Source organism: Tenrec ecaudatus, chromosome 8, assembly GCF_050624435.1.
Source record: "Tenrec ecaudatus isolate mTenEca1 chromosome 8, mTenEca1.hap1, whole genome shotgun sequence".
NCBI lineage: Eukaryota > Metazoa > Chordata > Mammalia > Afrosoricida > Tenrecidae > Tenrec > Tenrec ecaudatus.
Genome location: NC_134537.1, coordinates 62,536,032 through 62,554,922, shown reverse-complemented (window position 1 = coordinate 62,554,922; position 18,891 = coordinate 62,536,032). Strand labels below are relative to the sequence as shown.

At 38.7% G+C, this 18,891-nt stretch overlaps 1 protein-coding gene and 1 pseudogene across 4 annotated transcripts in view; both read left to right on the top strand.

Annotated features, from left to right (window-relative positions):
• MTR (5-methyltetrahydrofolate-homocysteine methyltransferase) overlaps positions 1 to 18,891 on the top strand; it is a 190,293-nt gene that overhangs the window by 66,935 nt on the left and 104,467 nt on the right. For all 4 annotated transcript variants that reach the window (XM_075556395.1, XM_075556396.1, XM_075556397.1 and 1 more), the window contains exons 14-15: positions 2,683 to 2,823; positions 8,877 to 9,062. In XM_075556395.1, the coding sequence (XP_075412510.1) occupies positions 2,683 to 2,823; positions 8,877 to 9,062 (327 nt within the window). The remainder of the gene's footprint in view (positions 1 to 2,682; positions 2,824 to 8,876; positions 9,063 to 18,891) is intronic.
• LOC142455644 (U2 spliceosomal RNA) lies at positions 17,878 to 18,048 on the top strand (annotated as a pseudogene).

Here is an 18,891-nt window from a genome sequence, read left to right as displayed (position 1 = left end):
TTTGTGAGGTGTGTTTCCTATAGGCAGCCTATTGATGGATTTTGTTTTTTGATCCATTCTCCTACTCTGTCTCTAGTGGAAAATTTAGTCCATTAATATTCTGTTTGATTTCTGATGGTGTTTGTTACTGTCATTTTCCCTCCTTGGGGAGGAGGGAGGTACACGTGAATTGGGTATATATGTACCTTGTGTAATTTTTTGTTGTTGTTCTTCCTGTATTACATATTTTCTTTGGATGTTTCTCTTTGTGTATTTGTTTTTGTAAGGTATTGTGCTTTACTGGTTTTAAATTTGTGTGTTGTTGATTTGTTTGGCCATAGTACTTCATTCATTCATTTCTTTATTTTTGTAGTGAGGGTCTTGTTTTTGTAAATTCCTTTATTTTCTCCTGGTCTTGGAATTCTTTTGTTTCTACTTCATCTTTGAATGATTTTTTTTTTGCTGACTACAAGAGTCTCCCTTGGAAGGTTTTTTTCCTTTAGGATTCTGTATACATCAATCACTCCATTGTCTTTATGGTTTTTGTCTGGAAATCCAAGGTTATTCTAATTGCTGACCCTTTGTATGTACTTTTTTTTTTTTTTTGGCTGCTCTTAGAATGTTTTCCTTGTCATTGATGTTGGACATGTTAACTACAATATGCTGTCGGGCTTTTATTTTTTGGATCTCTTCTAATTGTGGTTCTTTGGGCTTCCTGAATAATTACCTTTTCACCCTTTACACATTGAGAAAAGTTGTCTTATAGGAGTTCTTGAATTTTTCCCTGGGTAGAGGTATTTGGCAGTGTTAATTGGTAGATTAAAACAAAGAAAATTAGGTCATCATGGAGGAATTGTTAATAATTGAGGGGGAAAAGTGGAAGAAAAAGTAAGGTAATGTCAGTTTGGGGTTTCATGAGGATGAGAAGAAAAGAGAAGCATTGATAATAAGAGAAGAGACAGAGAAAAAAGAAAAAGTAAGTAAAAAATAACTGAAGTAAAAGTTAGTTATGAAAATTAAAGAATGAAGGTACAAAAGACAAAAGTATTAAAATAAAAATAGAAAAATACAATAATAAGCAAAAGACCTGCTGTGTATGCTTACTGGTGCTGTAAGCCATGTTGAAGTTCTTTATCTCTAGTGTGGGTGCTAACTTGTAGATTGTTAATGGGTTGAGGGACCAGAAAACCAAAAAATGTGAATTGAAAGCAAAAAATAAAATAATTATATATATTTTTGTCCTCCTTATGTAGAGCAGCAGATTTGGGAGTCTTGGTTAATGGGGAGTCCTGAATGTAAATAGTACATGAGCTTGTAGAGGGAAGGTATAGGCATGAAAGAATACACAGCAACCACCATACCAGTAAATGAACAGTTTGGGGGAAATCAGGATTGTGTGGAGCAGGTCTTTTGAGAAGTTGGGGACAGTGTCGGGTTGTATGTTTTTTTTACTACCTTGTGGTCTCTTTTAGGAAGGCTGGGTAGGGTTGAGGTTAAAGTTAGGGTATGGGTATTATTGGTATCAGGTATGGCTAGATGTCTTGTATTCTTATGATTTGGCCTAATTATCTTAAAGGAACAGACATCTATTGGATTAGGTTGGAGGAGACTAGGAAAGGGAAAGGGAACATATTCCAAGCAAAGGAGACAATATAAGCAGTGGCACAGAAGTGAAACTGGGAGGGGCAGTACAGAAATTAATCACGGGAAGAATGGGACATACAGCTGCACAAGAAGACAGTATATTTGAAGCTGGGTTTTTATACTAGTCTTACATGGGATCGTTACAAAAATCAAAGAAATTAAAAAACATTCCAAACTCTTATCTATGCAAATGTTACTTAACTAGTCACACTTTAACATTTGAATAATAAAAGCACTATGTTCTAAGACAATCACATGGATCTGCAAGATTCAAAAGAGGTTGTAAATAACTGAGTTATCTCTCAATGTTTTTAGCTGCAAGGTCACAAATAACAGTCATTTTGCAATGCTTTTGTCTGCAAAGACACAGAGGCACCAGGGATTAAAAAGTCACCCACAATAAACACCTTGATCAGCGAACCATGTTAAGGAGTTTGGATTCTTTGTGGTCAGAAAACACAACTTCAATGAATTTTAGGTAGTGGAATGATGGCAGAGACAAGATGTTTAAGAAAGGTTACTTTGTGTAATCGGATAGGAGGACAGAAGCTCCAGAGTCAGTTACTTATTGTAGCATGCTTCTTTGGTATATAGAGAACCAGGGAAGTGAAGGCAATGGGAAAGGAACCGTGTCAATTCAGGGGTTCTCTATGTGCAAGAGCTGACGAATAAGAAAAGAACCAAAAGGCTCTAGGGCTCAAGTAGGGGGTCATGATCCCTTTGGAGGGCGAGCGACCCTGTCACTGGGGTCGCCTAGTTAGTAACAGCAAAATGACAGTCAGGAAGTAGCAACGACAATAATGTTATGCTGGGGGGGGGGGGGGTCACCACAACATGAGGAACTGTATGAAAGGGCCACGGCATTAGGAAGGTTGAGAACCACTGCTCTAGTGTTATAAAATATAGATTTCTAATTTAAAAATATGTAAATAATAATGCTTTATTAAGATTTTAGTTTGACTAGTCAGACAATTTCTAAGGACATCTGGGGACAACAAAGGGATTGCTTTTAATAGTCACAGCATCCTAATGTTTCTTTCTCTGATACTTCTCTCTCAGGAAGCACTGAGTGTTGCGAAGCTGCAGGTGGAAATGGGAGCCCAGGTGCTGGATATCAACATGGATGATGGCATGCTAGATGGCCCAAGTGCAATGACCAAATTTTGCAACTTCATTGCTTCTGAGCCAGACATTGCCAAGGTTGTATGAAGTTCATATCCATCCAAGAGATTTATGTCTTGCTGTGGCACTCATTTAAGTTTTTCAGTTGCTCTATTGGTTCTGTTAACTCTTAAACTGGTTTTCTGTTATTCCCACATTGGTTTCTAATTGTTAGGTTTCTTCATTAATGGTAGCCTTTTTGATATAAGGATTCCCTGGGTGATATAAATTATGTTTTGGCTATAACTGAAAGGAAAGCAGTCTGAACCCACTCAGAGGATCCTTAAAGAAAGGGTTGGTGTTTACTTCTGAAACAGTGAAAAAGCACAACCATTGGAAACCCGATAGCATGCAGTTTGAAGCTGAAACACACAGGACCACTATGAATCATAATTATGAATGACAACTGTTTTACTACTGTAAGTTATGAAGGTTACAATTCAACCTTAGCTGATTCCAGGGTTTTTGTAATTGGCCACATGAATTAACTGAGCATCCTTTGATGTGTGAGGTCACTAAGAATTTTTTTTTTTAATCTCTGGAGTGTATATGGTATACCTACCATATTATTGGTTTCATTTCTGTCATATAGGGGAAATCAGTTAATTCTCCTTATTGAAGGAAAGCAAACTGGTGTAGGCTTATCAGTAAAATAAAAATATAACACAAAGTTAAGTTATGTCAACTTTTAAGTTTGTTTCTTAAATAATGAATATTGTATGTTTTTAGCTGCCTTTGTGTCACCTCCAGTCCATGTTGAGCCCATGAGCTAAACCCTGCGTGATCCTCCATCATCTTCATTAGTGGTTGTGGATAAAGTTGTTTTGATCTCTGGTGTTTTCACTGGCTGATTCCAAGTTCCCTTATCCCTCATCCCATGGTAGTTCTCCAGGCTTTTCTATATTACTGTTAATTCTTTTTACATTTTTATATGAATCCAGCGTTTGTAAAAATTTTACTTCATTTCTCTGCTAACGTGTGATGAGAAACTTTGCTTTCTTTTTTTAAACGATGCTTCCTAGAGTTTTAAGAATTGCATTTTTCAGGTAAAGTTAGCAGGTGGTTTTTATATTTTGTTTAAATTAGACTTCAGCAGTTGCTTGAGTTACAAAAGATTAATACCAAGTTATATTAACCCATTCTTCAGTTGTGTTTTAAAGCATATTAAAAAAATCTCATTGCTTCTTTGAAAAGTAAATATTTTGAGAAGTTAAGATGCTAATAAGTGACTTGGTTGGAGTCAGGCAAAATCAGAGGTGAAACTTAGTTCTCTTATTTCTTTTTAATCATTTTATTAGGGGGCTTTTACAATGCTTATTTTAGTTGTCATAGTGAGAAGAGGGTTAGCTGGGAACTGGAAGTCATGGGCTAGTGTCTCAAGCAAGCTAATTAGCTATTGACCCTGCTTCCTTCCTCATCTCTAAAATGGGAATAATCATTGCTTACTTTGAATTGTAAAGATAAATGGCAAAAGGTAAACTCTGAATTGTAAAGATAAATTAGAACCCTATATAATTGAAGACATAGTGCTCTCGTTGCTCAGATTTTTTTTTACCTTATCCATCTTGAGTTTAGCTTCCTAATAAATTTAGTAGGAGGCCATATTTTGACCAGTTTATATACATCTGAGGGGTAGCCCCCTCTGTCCCCTGCCAAAAAAAAAAAATGGAAAAGAGCCTGCTGGGGAGAGCTATTGTACACCTTTTTTTCCACTAGGTGACCATCCAGCAACTTGCTCTGAGTTAGCACACCCAGTGGCTTTGCCTGGGAAGGTTCACTGAGGTCACAGTAAGGTGTTTGTTTTCTTTTGTTTTTGGTAAAAACTGTTTCACTTAACCGTTTTTGTGATAGCCAATTTAAGAGAACAGCTTGTGGCTGTGAAATTTTGTTTCCTGCTTGGGAAGAATGCCGCAGAAACTATTGTGATGTTGAACCCAACTTACAAGGACAGTGCTACGGGTCAAACTCAAGTGGTTGTCTTATTTCAAAAAAGGTGAAATGTTTGATGAAAAACCTCATTATGGATGTCTGTCAACTTCCTGAATAGACAAAAATGTCGACAGTTAGTGCATTGGCAGTTCATTCCACCAGGTCACACTGTTAATCCAGCTTTCTGTTTAGAGCTTGTGAAAAGATAGCATAGCAGTATGTGACAAAAAGGCCAGATTTGTGGGAGACGGGAGACTGGTTTTGCCACCACAACAGTGCACCTGCTCACGCAGCCATCTCAGAGTACCAGTTTTTGGCAAAAAAAAAAAAAAAATACCAGCATGTTTCTCTTGCCTCACACACCTTACTCACCTGACCTTGCCCCATGTGACTTAATGTTTCCAAGAATGGAATTGCATATTTGACCAATTTATTAAGTGTAATGGAGAGTACTTTGATGGAGATAAGGTTGTTTTTAAAAATTTAAATACATAACTTTGGGGAGGAAAAGTCCCTTTTGGGGGTGGGTACCCCATCTTATGTGATCTTTTTATTAAATCATTTTCCTGGGGGCTCGTACAATTCTTATTGCAATCCATACATACATCCATTGTGTCAAGAACATAAGTACATTTGTTGCAAGCATCATTCTCAAAACATTTGCCTTCTACTTGAGCCCTTAATATCGGCTGCCCATATTTCCCCATCCCTCCTCACGTCCCTTCCCTCATGAACCCTTCATAATTCATAAATTGTTATTGTCATATGTTACACTGTCCCACGTCTCCCCTCACCCTCTTCTATTCTGTCCATCCCCCAGGGAGGAGGCTATACGTAGATTCTTGTAATCGGTTTCCCCGTTTCTAGCCCACATTCTCTCTACCCTCCAGGCATCACCACTCTCATCATTGGTCCTAAAGGAGTCATCTGCCCTGGATTCCCTGTGTTTCCAGTTGCTATCTGTACCAATGTACATCCTCTGATCTAGCCAGATTTGTAAGGTAGAATTGGGATCATGATAGTGGGGGGAGGAAGCATTTTAGAATTAGAGGAAAGTTATGTTTCATCTGTGCTACCCTGTACCCTAACTGGCTCATCTCCCAACAACCCTTCATTAAGGGGTGTCTGGTTGGCTACCAATGGGCTTTGAGTCTCCATTCTGCACTCACCCACATTTTCAATGATGTGATTTTTTGTTCCTTGATATCTGATCCCCTCGACAGCTCGTGGTCACACAGGCTGGTGTGCTTCTTCCATGTTGCCTTTGTTGCCTCTGAACTAGATGGCCACTTGTTTATCTTCAAGCCTTTGAGACCCCAGATGCTATGTCTTTTGATAGACGGGCACCATCAGCTTTGTTCACCACATTTGTTTATGCACACGTTTATCTTCAGTGATCGTATCAGGGAGGTGGGCACCCACTGATATGAATTTTAGTTCTTTGATGTGTGACAACTGGTCCCTTCTGCACCTTGTGGTCAGACAAGCTGGTGTGCTTCTTCCATGTGGGCTTTGATGCTTCTTAGCTAGATGGCTGCTTGTTTACCTTCAAGCCTTTAAGACCCCAGATGCTATATCTTTTGATAGCCGGGCACCATCAGCTTTCTTCACCACATTTGCTTATGCACACATTTTTCTTCAGCAATCGTGTCGGGAAGGTGTGCATCCTGGAATGCCAATTTAATAGAACAACGTGGTCTTGCATTGAGTAAGTGCTTGAGTGGAAGCCCAATGTCCATCTGCTGCTATTAATACTAAACCTCTAAATATATGCACATAAATCTGTTTCCCTACACTCACATAAATATATTTACATATGTACATTCCAGTGTTGTAGACCTCTATAAATACCCTTTATCACCTATTTTTTCCTCTATTTCCTTTTACTTTCCTCTTGTCCCACTATCATGCTCAGCCTTCATTTGGGTTTCAGTAATTTCTCTCGGTTACCTTGCCCTTGCTGAATCCCTACCAGGCCTCTCACACCCTCGTTGCCACTGATTTTGGATCACTTGTTGCTCCCCTGTCCCTGGGTTGGTCAGTGCCACCTCCTTACCCCCGCCTCCCCTTCTCCCATGCCCCCCAGAACCATTGGTCCTGTCGTTTTCTCCTCCATACTGTTCATCTAGTCTGTCTTTATCTAGATAGATCTGTAGAGATAATAATATGCGCCAAAAATCAAGTCATAGCAAGATAGGCGATGAATGAGAACACAACAATGACAACAAAAAAGAAAACCAATTACCCATAGAAGAATAAATTAATTAAAAGAAAAAAATTTAAAAAGAAAGAAAAACCTGTATATAGATCAAGATCTGATTTTTTCTTTCTTGGCATGTCCTTCAGTTAGGTCCTATGGGGGATCATACTCTGGCTCCAGAGTCTGTTCTTTGTACTCTGTCAGGGGCTTCCTGCTCTGCTCCCACGGTTGCTTTGCCGCACACATTTAGTGGCTTGCCTCGTCACAGGGTTCGTTTGGGCCAGTCCTGACACTGAGTCTCCAGTGTTGTTCCCCTTAGGGCCCTGGGCCATCTAGGGACAGCGTGTTTTGTAGTGAGGTCAGCCATATTGTCCACTCGGTTCAGAGTGGGGTTATCGTCCTCCAGGCTTGGTGGGCCAGGATGTGCTCCATTCTCTCTTCCTCCGCCTTCATTTGCTCCCATTTCTTATCAGTAGGGCTGGCACACTGAACCATCAACAAACTTTTAAAAGTATTGGCCTACAATTGCCATTGCATTTGATGATGATGTTGGCAACCCTATTTTTAAAAAACTCCAAAATTAATGTGTTGTCGCTAGTTTTGTTTTTCTTTCTTCTGCTCTGTTATGGGGTGTGGCTGAATGCCTAAATGATTAGAAGGTCAAAGCAGAGCTGGCTATTCAGTCTTCAGTCATCTGATGAAGTGCTTTCGTCCTGGAAAGCTTTCCTCTGCACCCCCAGCTCTGTACACTGGGTTTTGTTTTTAGAGTCAAACCAGCCTGACTCATACAATGCTGTTCACAACTTCCTTGCCTTGTGCCATCCCCATGATCAGTTACAGATTGAACTATAGTGTTACATAGAGGTTTTCTTTGGTTGATTTTTAGAAGTAGATTCATCTTCCTCATGCATCTTGGTCTGGAAGTTCCCCTTAAACCTTTTCAGTATCATAGCAACATGTTATTCCCTATTGACATTATAAGGAGTTGGCTTGCTTTAGGTGTATCAGACAGGTTTGTTGCCCCTGAAATTTGTTCTCATGACAGGTTGTACCTCTGTTGTGCTCTAGCATTGCCTATAATGTTTACACTATAGTTGATACTTTTTCATCAGTGAAGCTAAGCACCTCTTTGTTGTTGTCCTCAATACTACCATGGGGCCTGAGATGTGCGAGGCACTGAATTATTTATTGAGCGACCCAATTAAATCATTGTTGGTAGATCACCGTGGCCATTTCATTTCTTTGCGCCAATCTCTTCCCTCTTTTAAGCCCCAACTTTCACCTTTCCTGGAACAGAGGCTTGAGTAGAGTATATTCAAAATGAACCTTTTATTACCAGTACACTTCAGATTTGTTCTTTAATTGTAGTTATCAGCATTTGTTGAAGATGGAGCTGTTTTTCCTTCCTAAAGAGAAGATTGACTTCAATGACTTGGTTGGAGGGCTGTCCCAAAGGCATGACATTAAACATTAATCCCGGAGTCAAATCAGGAATACCTGAAACATATTTGCTACTTACCTCAGAATTTAAGGAAGCTGAATAAGGCAAACTAGTACTGAAGCCAATTAACTGTCCTGGTTGATAATTCTAAGGACTAGCTATGATCTCTGAGCTATAAATTCCCAGTGCATTTATAGGGCTGGGCCACAGCAAGAGGAAATTACTTCAAGTATTTGGACTCCTGTTAACTTTTGGCTCTAAATTGCTGTCAAGTTGAATTCCTACTCATAGCTCTATAACATAGAGTAGATGATCCGATGGGGTTTCCAAGTCTCTAACTTTTTACGGGAGCGGGAAGTTACATCTTTTTCCCCACAGAATACCTGCTGGGTTTTAACTGCTTGGTTAAAATACTAGTTGTTAATGAGTGCCCAAAGAAGAACTAGAGACTATTTAGGAGCCCCTGGAATGGTATTTGTAGTCAATGTGGCTCCAGTGATTTTCTGCCTCTTCTGATCTCAGGTACCCATTTGTATCGACTCTTCCAATTTTTCTGTGATCGAAGCCGGGCTAAAGTGTTGCCAAGGGAAGTGTATTGTCAACAGCATAAGCCTGAAGGAGGGAGAGGATGACTTCTTGGAAAAGGCCCGAAAGATTAAAAAGTTTGGAGCTGCTGTGGTGATCATGGCATTTGATGAAGTAGGCCAGGTGAGTGATTTTCTATAATTTTTGTTTGCCTTAACACTGGATGAGAAATTTAATAAAATCAACGAAGAAGTGTTAATGGGATAAATGAATACCCATTTGGAAGAAAATGAAGTCAGAGCTGCTGCATATGTCACCACATTACTAAATAAAGTCCACGTGCTTTAGAGATCTTAATCTAAAACAAATCCTTTTTAGAAAAATTCTAAAAATATATTTTTTAACCTTGGGATATGGAAGGCATAAAAATGCGAAACTGAGTATTAAAAGACCTGGCTCTATTTGCAACATGAGTTACAGCAATGGGCTTATATGTAAGGACTTATATGAATTTCAAAGCAGAATAACTCATCCAACCCTATAGGAAAAGCACAGAGCAAATGAACAATTGATAGAAAAATAAATGTAAATAGCCAATCAATCAACTGGTAAGTAGATGCTAGATTTCATAATGATTAAAGCAATTAAAAATAAAGCAGTAGTGAAATACTGGTTTTCTTCATGAAACTGGAAATAAAATGGAAAATATTTGATAACTAATTTACCAAAATTTAAGCAGTTCTGTTCATGGACACTTAAAATGTCTTCAATATCTTTTTAAAAAATTTATTTATTTATTTACATTTTATTAGGGGCTCATACAACTCTTATCACAATGCATACATATACATACATCAATTGTATAAAGCACATCTGCACATTCCCTGCCCCAATCATTCTCAAAGCATTTGCTCTCCACTTAAGCCCTTTGCATCAGGTCCTCTTTTTTTCCCCCTCCCTGCCTGCTCCCCCCTCCCTCATGTGCCCTTGGTAATTTATACATTGTTACTTTGTCATATCTTGCCCTATCCGGAGTCTCCCTTCCCCCCCTTCTCTGCCGTCCATCTCCCACGGAGGAGGTCACATGTGGATCCTTGTAATCAGTTCCCTCTTTCCAACCCACTCACCCTCCACTCTCCCAGCATCGCCCCTCACACCCTTGGTCCTGAAGGTATCATCCACCCTGGATTCCCTGTGCCTTCAGCTCCCATATGTACCAGTGTACAACCTCTGCCCTATCTAGCCCTGCAAGGTAGGATTCAGATCATGGTAGTTTGGGGGAGGAAGCATCCAGGATCTGGGGGAAAGCTGTGTTCTTCATCAGTGCTACCTCGCACCCTGACTGACCCATCTCCTCTCCTAGACCCCTCTATGAGGGGATCTCCAGTGGCTGACACTTGGGCCTTGGGTCTCCATTCTATACTTCCCCCTTCATTCAATATGGTATATATATATATATATATATATATATACACACACACACTTACATATACACACACACACACATATATATACATATATATCTCTTTTTTTTTTTTTGCATGATGCCTTATACCTGGTCCCTTTGGCACCTCGTGGTCGCACTGGCTGGTGTGCTTCTTCCATGTGGGCTTTTTTGCTTCTGAGCTAGATAGCCGCTTGTTCACTTTCAAGCCTTTAAGGCCCTAGACACTATCGCTTTTGATAGCCGGGCACCATCAGCTTTCTTCACCACATTTGCTTATGCACCCATTTGTCTTCAGCGATCCTATCATGGAGGTGTGTAGCCAATGATATGATTTTTTGTTCTTTGATGCCTGATAACTGATCCCTTCGGGATCACTTGATCACACAGGCTGGTGTGTTCTTCCATGTGGGCTTTGTTGCTTCTGAGCTAGATGGCCGTTTGTTTATCTTCAAGCCTTTAAGACCCCAGTCACTATCTCTTTTGATAGCCGGGCACCATCAGCTTTCTTCACCACATTTACTTGTTTACCCGCTTTGGCTTCAGCAGTTGTGTCGGGAGAGTGAGCATCATAGAGTTCCAATTTAATAAAAGAAAGTATTCATGCATTGAGGGAGTGTTTGAGTAGAGGCCCAAGGTCCTTCCGGCACCTTAATACTTAACCTGTAAATATGGACACATAGATCTATTTCTCCATCTTCATACATATATTTGCATGTACATGTCTTTGTCTCGACCTCCATAAATGCCCTTTGACTCCCAGCTCCTTCCTCCATTTCCCTTGACTTTCCTTCTGCCCTACTACCATGCTCCATCACCACCTGGGCTACAGCTATAGCTCTTTTCTCCATGTATAATATATTCTTAGGAAAGCAAGGTGAGATAAAAAATGAAAAAAAAATATGGTGGATACTATTAAGTGGGAATTGAAGAAAGAAGATAAGGGAACTCAGGAGAATGAAGGTACATACTTGTAGATGTTATTTTATATAGAATGGTTAGGGAAGACCTCATGGATAAGGTGAAATTTTCGCATATTCCTGAAGAAACTAAGGCAAGGTGCAGAAAGATTGTTTCTGAGGAAAGAAAGCCTTGAAGTAGAAACATGATTGTCATGCTTGAAAAACAATAGGAGTCCAGTGAAGATAAAATGTAAGGGAAAGGAAGACATGAAATTAGAAAAGACTAAACCAGATAGGGCTTTAATAGGCTCTTTTTAAAAAAGAATCAGTTTATTTGGGGCTCATGCAACTCTTATCACAAACCATACATACCTCAATTGTGTAAAGCACATTTGTACATTCATTGATAGGCTCTTCTTAAGACTTTTTTTTTGACACTTCTATTCAAGTGAACTAGGAAGCCACTGATTAGTTTTGAACAGAAGAGCAGACATGATCTATTAAATGTTTGTTACTCTGGTTATTTGTGGAGAATGGTTGATAGGAACTTAGTAGAAATTAAATTTAAGAAAGGTAATGTTGTCCAGGGCCAAGGTGAAAACAACAGTGGATGTGCAGAGCCATTAGTTTCTAGATATATTTTCAATCCAGGATCAGATTGGGTATGTGGGAAGACAAAGGAGAGTCAAGGGTAATATCAGGGTTTGGGGTCCTAGCAGTTAAAAGACTGGAGAAGACTGAGAGGAACAGACATGAGTTAGGAAAGGAAGGGCACTGAGATCGCAAATTTGTAGTTGGACATCCTGTGTTCTGGTATCTGTTGGACATCCAACATTTTGGGCCTGGATTCCAGCTTCAAGACAGATTTGATAAATTTCTATGCCTCAATGACATTCAAAGCAGTGAGTGTGGCTGTGTTTGGGAATGGAGAAAAGACTTGGAAAATGATTGTTTAGTGGTTGGAAAAATAAGATGTCAACAGACGAATCAAGAGGAAGCCTATTTGGAGGAAAACTGGAAAGAGTGCCTCATGGAGCCAGGTGAAAATAAGAAGGGAATGATTTTTTTTAAGTGTTACAGATAGGACAAATAGGATGAGCCCCTATTTGCAGTCTTGATGTGCCATTTCCAAGGAGGTAAAAGCTAGATTGGAGTGGCTTCAAGAGATAATCGGAAGAGAAGAATTGGAGATGGCAGGTATAGACTGCTGTTTTCAGGAATTTTGTTGTAAAGAAGACATTACTGGGGTAGAAACCAGAGAGGGCCACAAGCTTAAGGAAGGGCCCATAAGTGTGGCAACATAACATGCTTTTTAAACTAATGGTCGCAAAGAGAGGGAGAAAAAGATAAAGGAGGCAGTTGCTAGATCCATGACCTTCTGTGGCTAAGAGAATTGGAATCAGACAAGAAGAGAACTTAGGAACATGGGCAGTGCGTTCAAGTGCAGATATTAGGCATGCCGATAAATGTGCCGGTAGGAAGACTGATTTCACTCCATTTTAATCAACCTCAGGAGTGTTCAAATCTTCCAAGGACACTGTTCCAGTCAGCACAAAGGAAGGGGTTGATAATAAACTCCCAGCCTTGGGAGTTGTAATTTGGGATACCTGCTACTAAAAAAGTAGGATTTCTTAAACACCAAGGTGATTAAAAACTTGCTTTTCTGATCCTCCACGTTCTTATACTCTTTTCCTCAGCTACATTGGGGTTTGATAAACATGTAATAAAAATCTGAGATAATCCATCATAGAAAAGGAAAATGGAGAAAAGCATGGAATTATTTAGGAAAGAGCAAAGTGTGCTCCCTCTCTCAAAAATAGTGCTCCTACAAGTCTACTCCTTTCACAACTGTGCTCCAAACGGTGAGTGGGAAAATCTAGCCAAGGAAAGTCAGGTTTCAAAATTTATGATGCAGTTGTACTCCTAAGATAATTTGTAGCATTTCTGACTTCTTTTATAACGCAAAGAATTTGCTGTTTCCTGTGTTAGTAGGGCTCTCCTGTTGGTCAGTGGGCCTTATGAACCAGTTCTTCAGCCACCTCCAGACCATGAAATAAACACTCACACTCTAACCTTTTACCTCATTCTCCAGCCCTCTGAAAGATATTGCTGCCATTCGCTCATTTGTTTAATAAAGACATTCAATAAAAAAAAAATCCTCTGATTGCTTCTATTTTCTTAGTTAAGTAGGAAACAAGGTCAATTCTGAGAGTGAGAAAGGAAAGTGTATTCTTTGTATCTGTGACGTGGGACCAAGAATTCAATAGAAACACTTGGACCAGGAAGGGAAGGGAAGTGTTTTCATTGCCAGGCATTTTTTTTTTAAGATGCCTGGGCTCTATCTCTTGTCTCCATCACTTGTCTGTCAGTATGTTGTGCTGTGGTGGCTTGTGTGTTGCTGTGACGCTGGAATCTATGTCACTGTTATTTCAAATGCTAGCAGCGTCATGCAAAGTGAACAGATATCAGTGAAGCCTCCAAACTAAGGACAGACAATGAAGAAGAAATCGGCTGCCCATTTTGGAGGACGTAGCTATTGAAAACTTTATACAGAGCATTGAACACATTGTCAGATACTGAAAGTCTAATGAATGGAAGCACAACTGTGTCCTAATGAATGGTCACAGATAGTGACCTCCCCAGGCCAGAGGACACTTAAATTGAGATTGAGGAGGAGCATCTTTCTTGGAGTGGAACAGCCACCATGAGGTAGTCTGTGGGAAAGGAGCCTCAGAATCTGCATTTGCTGCTAGAGCATGACTTCAAAAATCTGCTTATGATTAGAACTTGGAATTTTCAAATTATGAATCTAGGAAAATTGGAGGTTATAAAAAAATCAACTGGAATGCACAAAGATCAAAATCCTAGGCATAAGTGAGCTGATAAAGACTGATATTCGCCATTTTGAATGAGAAAATCATGTAATTTACTATGCTGGCAATGATACAATCAAGAGGAATGGTTATGTATTCACTATCAAAAAGGACATTGCAAATTCAGTCTCAAAGTAATGTGTGGTCTCTGATAGGATTATATCTATCTACCTTCAAGGAAATCCAATCAGTACAACTATTATTACAAATTTATGCACCAATCACCAAAGGTAGTGATGAAGAAATTGAAGACTTCTCCAGCTTCAATTGGAAATGAATCCAACATGCAATCAAAATGCACTGATAATTATTGGTGATTAGAAATGCAAAAGTTAGAAACAAAGAGGAAGGGGTCATAGTTGGAAATATGTATGGTCTTGGTGATAGAAATAAAGCTGTAGTTCGCATGACAAATTTTGCAAGACTAGTGACTTGTTCACTGCAAATAATTTTTTAAACAATACAAAAGGCGAGTTTGCATATGGACATCCCCATCCGGAAGACATAGAAATCGAATTGACTATTTATGTGGGAAGCTAAGATAGAGAAGCTCAATATCAGCAGCTAAAACCAGGCCAGGAGCTGACTGAAATAGATCTTATGTAAGTTCAGGATAAAGATGAAGAAAATTAAAACAAATCTATGTGAGCCAAAATATGATATTGATTCTTTCCCACCTGAACATCGAGAACATCTCAAGAACAGATTTGGGGCATCGAACACTAAAGAAAAAAACTTCATGAGCTGTGGGAGGACATCAACACTATATCATTCATAAAGAAAGCAAAAGGCCATTAAAAAGACGCAAAAGAAAAAAAAGATGAAAATGGATGTCAGAAGAGACTCTGAAACTTGCTAAAGCAAATGGAAGAAATGAAGTCAAAGAGTTGAATATAAAATTTCAAAGGGCAGCTCAAGATGACAAAGCCAAATATAAATGAAATGTGCGAAGAGTTGAATGTAAAATTTCAAAGGGCAACTCAAGATGACAAAGCCAAATATTAGAAAACCAAAAGGTAAGAACATGCTCAGCTTATTGGAAACTGAAAGGACTCAAGAATAATAACTCAGCTTTGAATTGCAATATAGGAAGGTTCTATGGGTGAAATACTAAATGCTGTAGGAAGCATCAAGAGAAAATGCAAAGAATGTAGAGTCACTGCACCAAGAAAAACTAGTCTATATTTCACCATTCAGGAAGCAGCATGTAGCCAAGAACCAATAGTGCTGAAGGAAGAAGCTTGAGGTACTGAAGGCATTAGCCAAAAACAAGGCTCTAATATTTGATAATTACACAAATTGAAATGTTTCAACAAGCTGATGAAGCACTGGAAGCCCTTATTTGTTTATGCCAGGAAATTTGGGAGTTGGCTACTTGGCCAACTGATTGGAAGAGATATCCATATTTGTGTTCATTCCAAAGAAAGGTGACTGAACAGAATGTTCAAACTACAGAACAATATAATTGACATTAAAATCAAGTACAATTTTGCTGAAGACCATCCAACAATGACTGCAGCATTACATTGACAGGGAACTGCCAGAAGTCAGGCCTGATTCAGAAGAGGACTTGAAACAAGAGGTAACACTTGTTGATGTCAGGTCGATTTTGACTGACAGCAGAGAATACCAAAGGCATTTAACTGTGTGGACCGTAATAAACTATGGATAACCTTGGGAAAAAAAAGGAAATTCAAGAAAACTTTATTGTGCTCTAGTAGAACTTGTGCATGGATCAAGAGGCAGTTGTGCCAACAGAACAAGGGACTACTGTATGGTTTTAAATCAGGAAAGGTGTGCTTCACGGTTGGATTCTCTCATTATACTTGTTCATTCTGTATGCTGAGCAAATAGAGAAGCTGGCGTATATGAAGAAGAATGATGAATCAAGATTGGAGGAAGGCTTATTAACAAACTGCAATATTATGCAGGTGACACAACCTTGCGGGAAAGTGAGGAAGAATTTAAGCACTCACATTTTTGATGATCAAAGAATGCCATTCATGTGGATTAATATCTAAATGTAAAGAGCAAAATCCTCACAACTGCACCAATCATGATACATGGAAAAAAGGTTGAATTTATCAAGGATTTTTGTCATGATTGGCTGCACAATCAATGCTCATGGAAGCAGCAGTCAGGAGATCAAATAGCTCATTATCTTAGGTAAATCTGCTGCCCAAGACCTTGTAGAATATTGAAAAGCAAAGATTTTACTTTGAGGACTAAAATGTGCCTGAAAAAAATCTATGGTATTTTCCATTGCTTCATGTGAAAGTTGAACACTGAATAAAGACCGATGAAGAATCTCCATTTGAATTATGGTGTGGAGGAAAATATTGAAAGAAGTCTGGACTGCTAAAAGGACAAACCTGTCTGTCATGGAAGAAATGCTGCCAGAGTGCTCCTTGTGTAGACATATTGTCAGGAGAGACCATTCCCTGGAGAAGGACATTATGCTGGGTAACGTGAAGGGCCAATGAAAAACAGGAAGCTCCTCGATGAGGTCAGTTGACTTAGTGGCTGAAACTATGGGCTCTGGCATTTGAACAATACAAGGTGGGGGCATGAGTGGGTAGTGTTGAGTCTTGTTTAAGTTTTCTATGGGTTGGAAGCAACATGATGGTGCCATTAAGAACAATAGCAACATCACCATCTCTTTAATGCATTTGGTCCTAGGTGAAGCCGATGTCATGCTTTTACAGCATTAGAGATGATTTTCATGTACATGTTGACTGAAAACCACTAGCAGACGGTCTCTCATTTGGTCCTCATATATTTGGTCCCCAATAAAATGATTTAAAAATTTTTTAAATCATTTTATTGGGAACTCTTATCACAATCCATACATTGATCCATTGTGTCAAGCACATTTGTACATTTGTTGCCAGCATCATTTTTAAAACATTTGCTTTCTACTTGAGCCCTTGGTATCAGCACCTCATTTCCCCCCTCCCTCCCCGTTTCTCCTTCCCTCCCTCATGAACCCTTGGTAATTTATGAATTATTAATTATTTTGTCATGTCTTATACTATCTGACATCTCTCTTCACCCACTTCTCTGTTGTCCACCCCCCAGGGAGGAGGTTTTATGTAGATCCATGTAATCGGTTCCCCCTTTCTACCCCACCTTCCCTCCACCCTCCAGGTATCGCCACTCTCACCACTGGTCCTGAAGGGATCATCTATCCTGGATTCCCTGTGTTTCCAGTTCATATCTGTACCAATATACATCCTTTGGTCTAGCCAGATTTGTAAGGTAGAAATGGGATCAATCTTGGGGAGCTATTTTTTCTGTTACTGTTAATCAAAGTCACATGGTTAGGACATGGTGGAATCAAGGTTTGACCCTAGTGTGCCAAGTTTCAAAACTAGTGTCCTTTTCAGAATCCTACATTATTCCCAAGGTGTGTTTTTTACCAGTGCACAGTGCCTCATCTTCTCTGAGACGTTTAGTTTTGAATTTGAATTTTCCTACAAATAAAAAGGAGATAGAGGAAAAAATTTTAATGTGCTATTAATAGGGAAAGTCACATTAGAAAAATGCTAAAGTTGTGTTTTATCTCTACTTAATTACTAAAAGTAGACTTAAAAATATTCAAAATTTCTCCCAGTCCAGCGGAGAAATAAAATTCCTCATTTATTGCAAACTAGTATATATTGGTACAATCTTTTTGAAAGGCAATATAATGCCTTCACATGCTCATACCCTTGATTTAATAAGTTTTAGAAAACTATCTCAACACAGTAGTAATTCAACATTATAAGTATAATAGGTATATCGCTTCTCGGCCTTTTGGCTAAGATCAAGTGTAGTATCTGTTCCTATCAGTTTAATATCTGATACATCCTCTATCCGATGACAATATATTAAATGGATTTTTGGAATAGGAGCTTGCTCCGACAAAAAAAAAAGTATAATAGATATATAAAGATTATATACTAGTGTTTTTGAAAATGTAGCAATCAAAATGCCTAACTGAAGGGAGATAAGTAACAAGGTTATATCATTATATCGGGGTATTACCCAGAGTATTTCATGATTAATTAAATACCTTGTGAAGCTGCATGACTGTACTTAGGACATATAAAGACAAAATTGAAGATATTTTAAAAGATTCATGGGAAAATGGAATGAGAAGGTAATAGAATTTCCACAAACCTGAGCCTGCTTGAAAATGAATGTAAAAATAACAATTGATAACAAGAGGATGAAAATTTTATAAAGGAAAATGATTGATATGGTGAGGTGATGGAATTAAAGACATCTTTTTAAAAGGATATTTTCATAATGAAAATAATTTTAATGTGAGTATAAAGGTAATCTGTGTTCATTAAAGAACTGAAGTCAGTATTGATAATTAGAACAAAGCATTCATTTGCAAACTTCAGTATTGAGTAATACTGATATTTTGGTCTTAATGCATGTCTTGTATCAATGGAGTTAATACAACATTATTGAGTGTAATGAACATTTAAGAATCAGGATTTGCAATAAAGCCATCCAATAAAGAATACTTATGAATTGATTGCTTATAAAGAGGAAGCAACTCCTTTAAATGGAGCTGAACAAAGCAGAGATGCTCCTACCATTGTTTCAGTAACTGGTATTGTGTTTTGAGTGTGTGATTGAGTATATGGATCTAAAAGACCCGTGTTGCAATCAAAACAGCAGCCAAGACCAAGTATGTCATACTATCCTGAAACTTGAATTGCAACAGACATTTTATATTTTTGCTCTCATAGGTAATTTCAAGCAATAATTATTTTTACCTGTAAGTAAAATACAGTGGT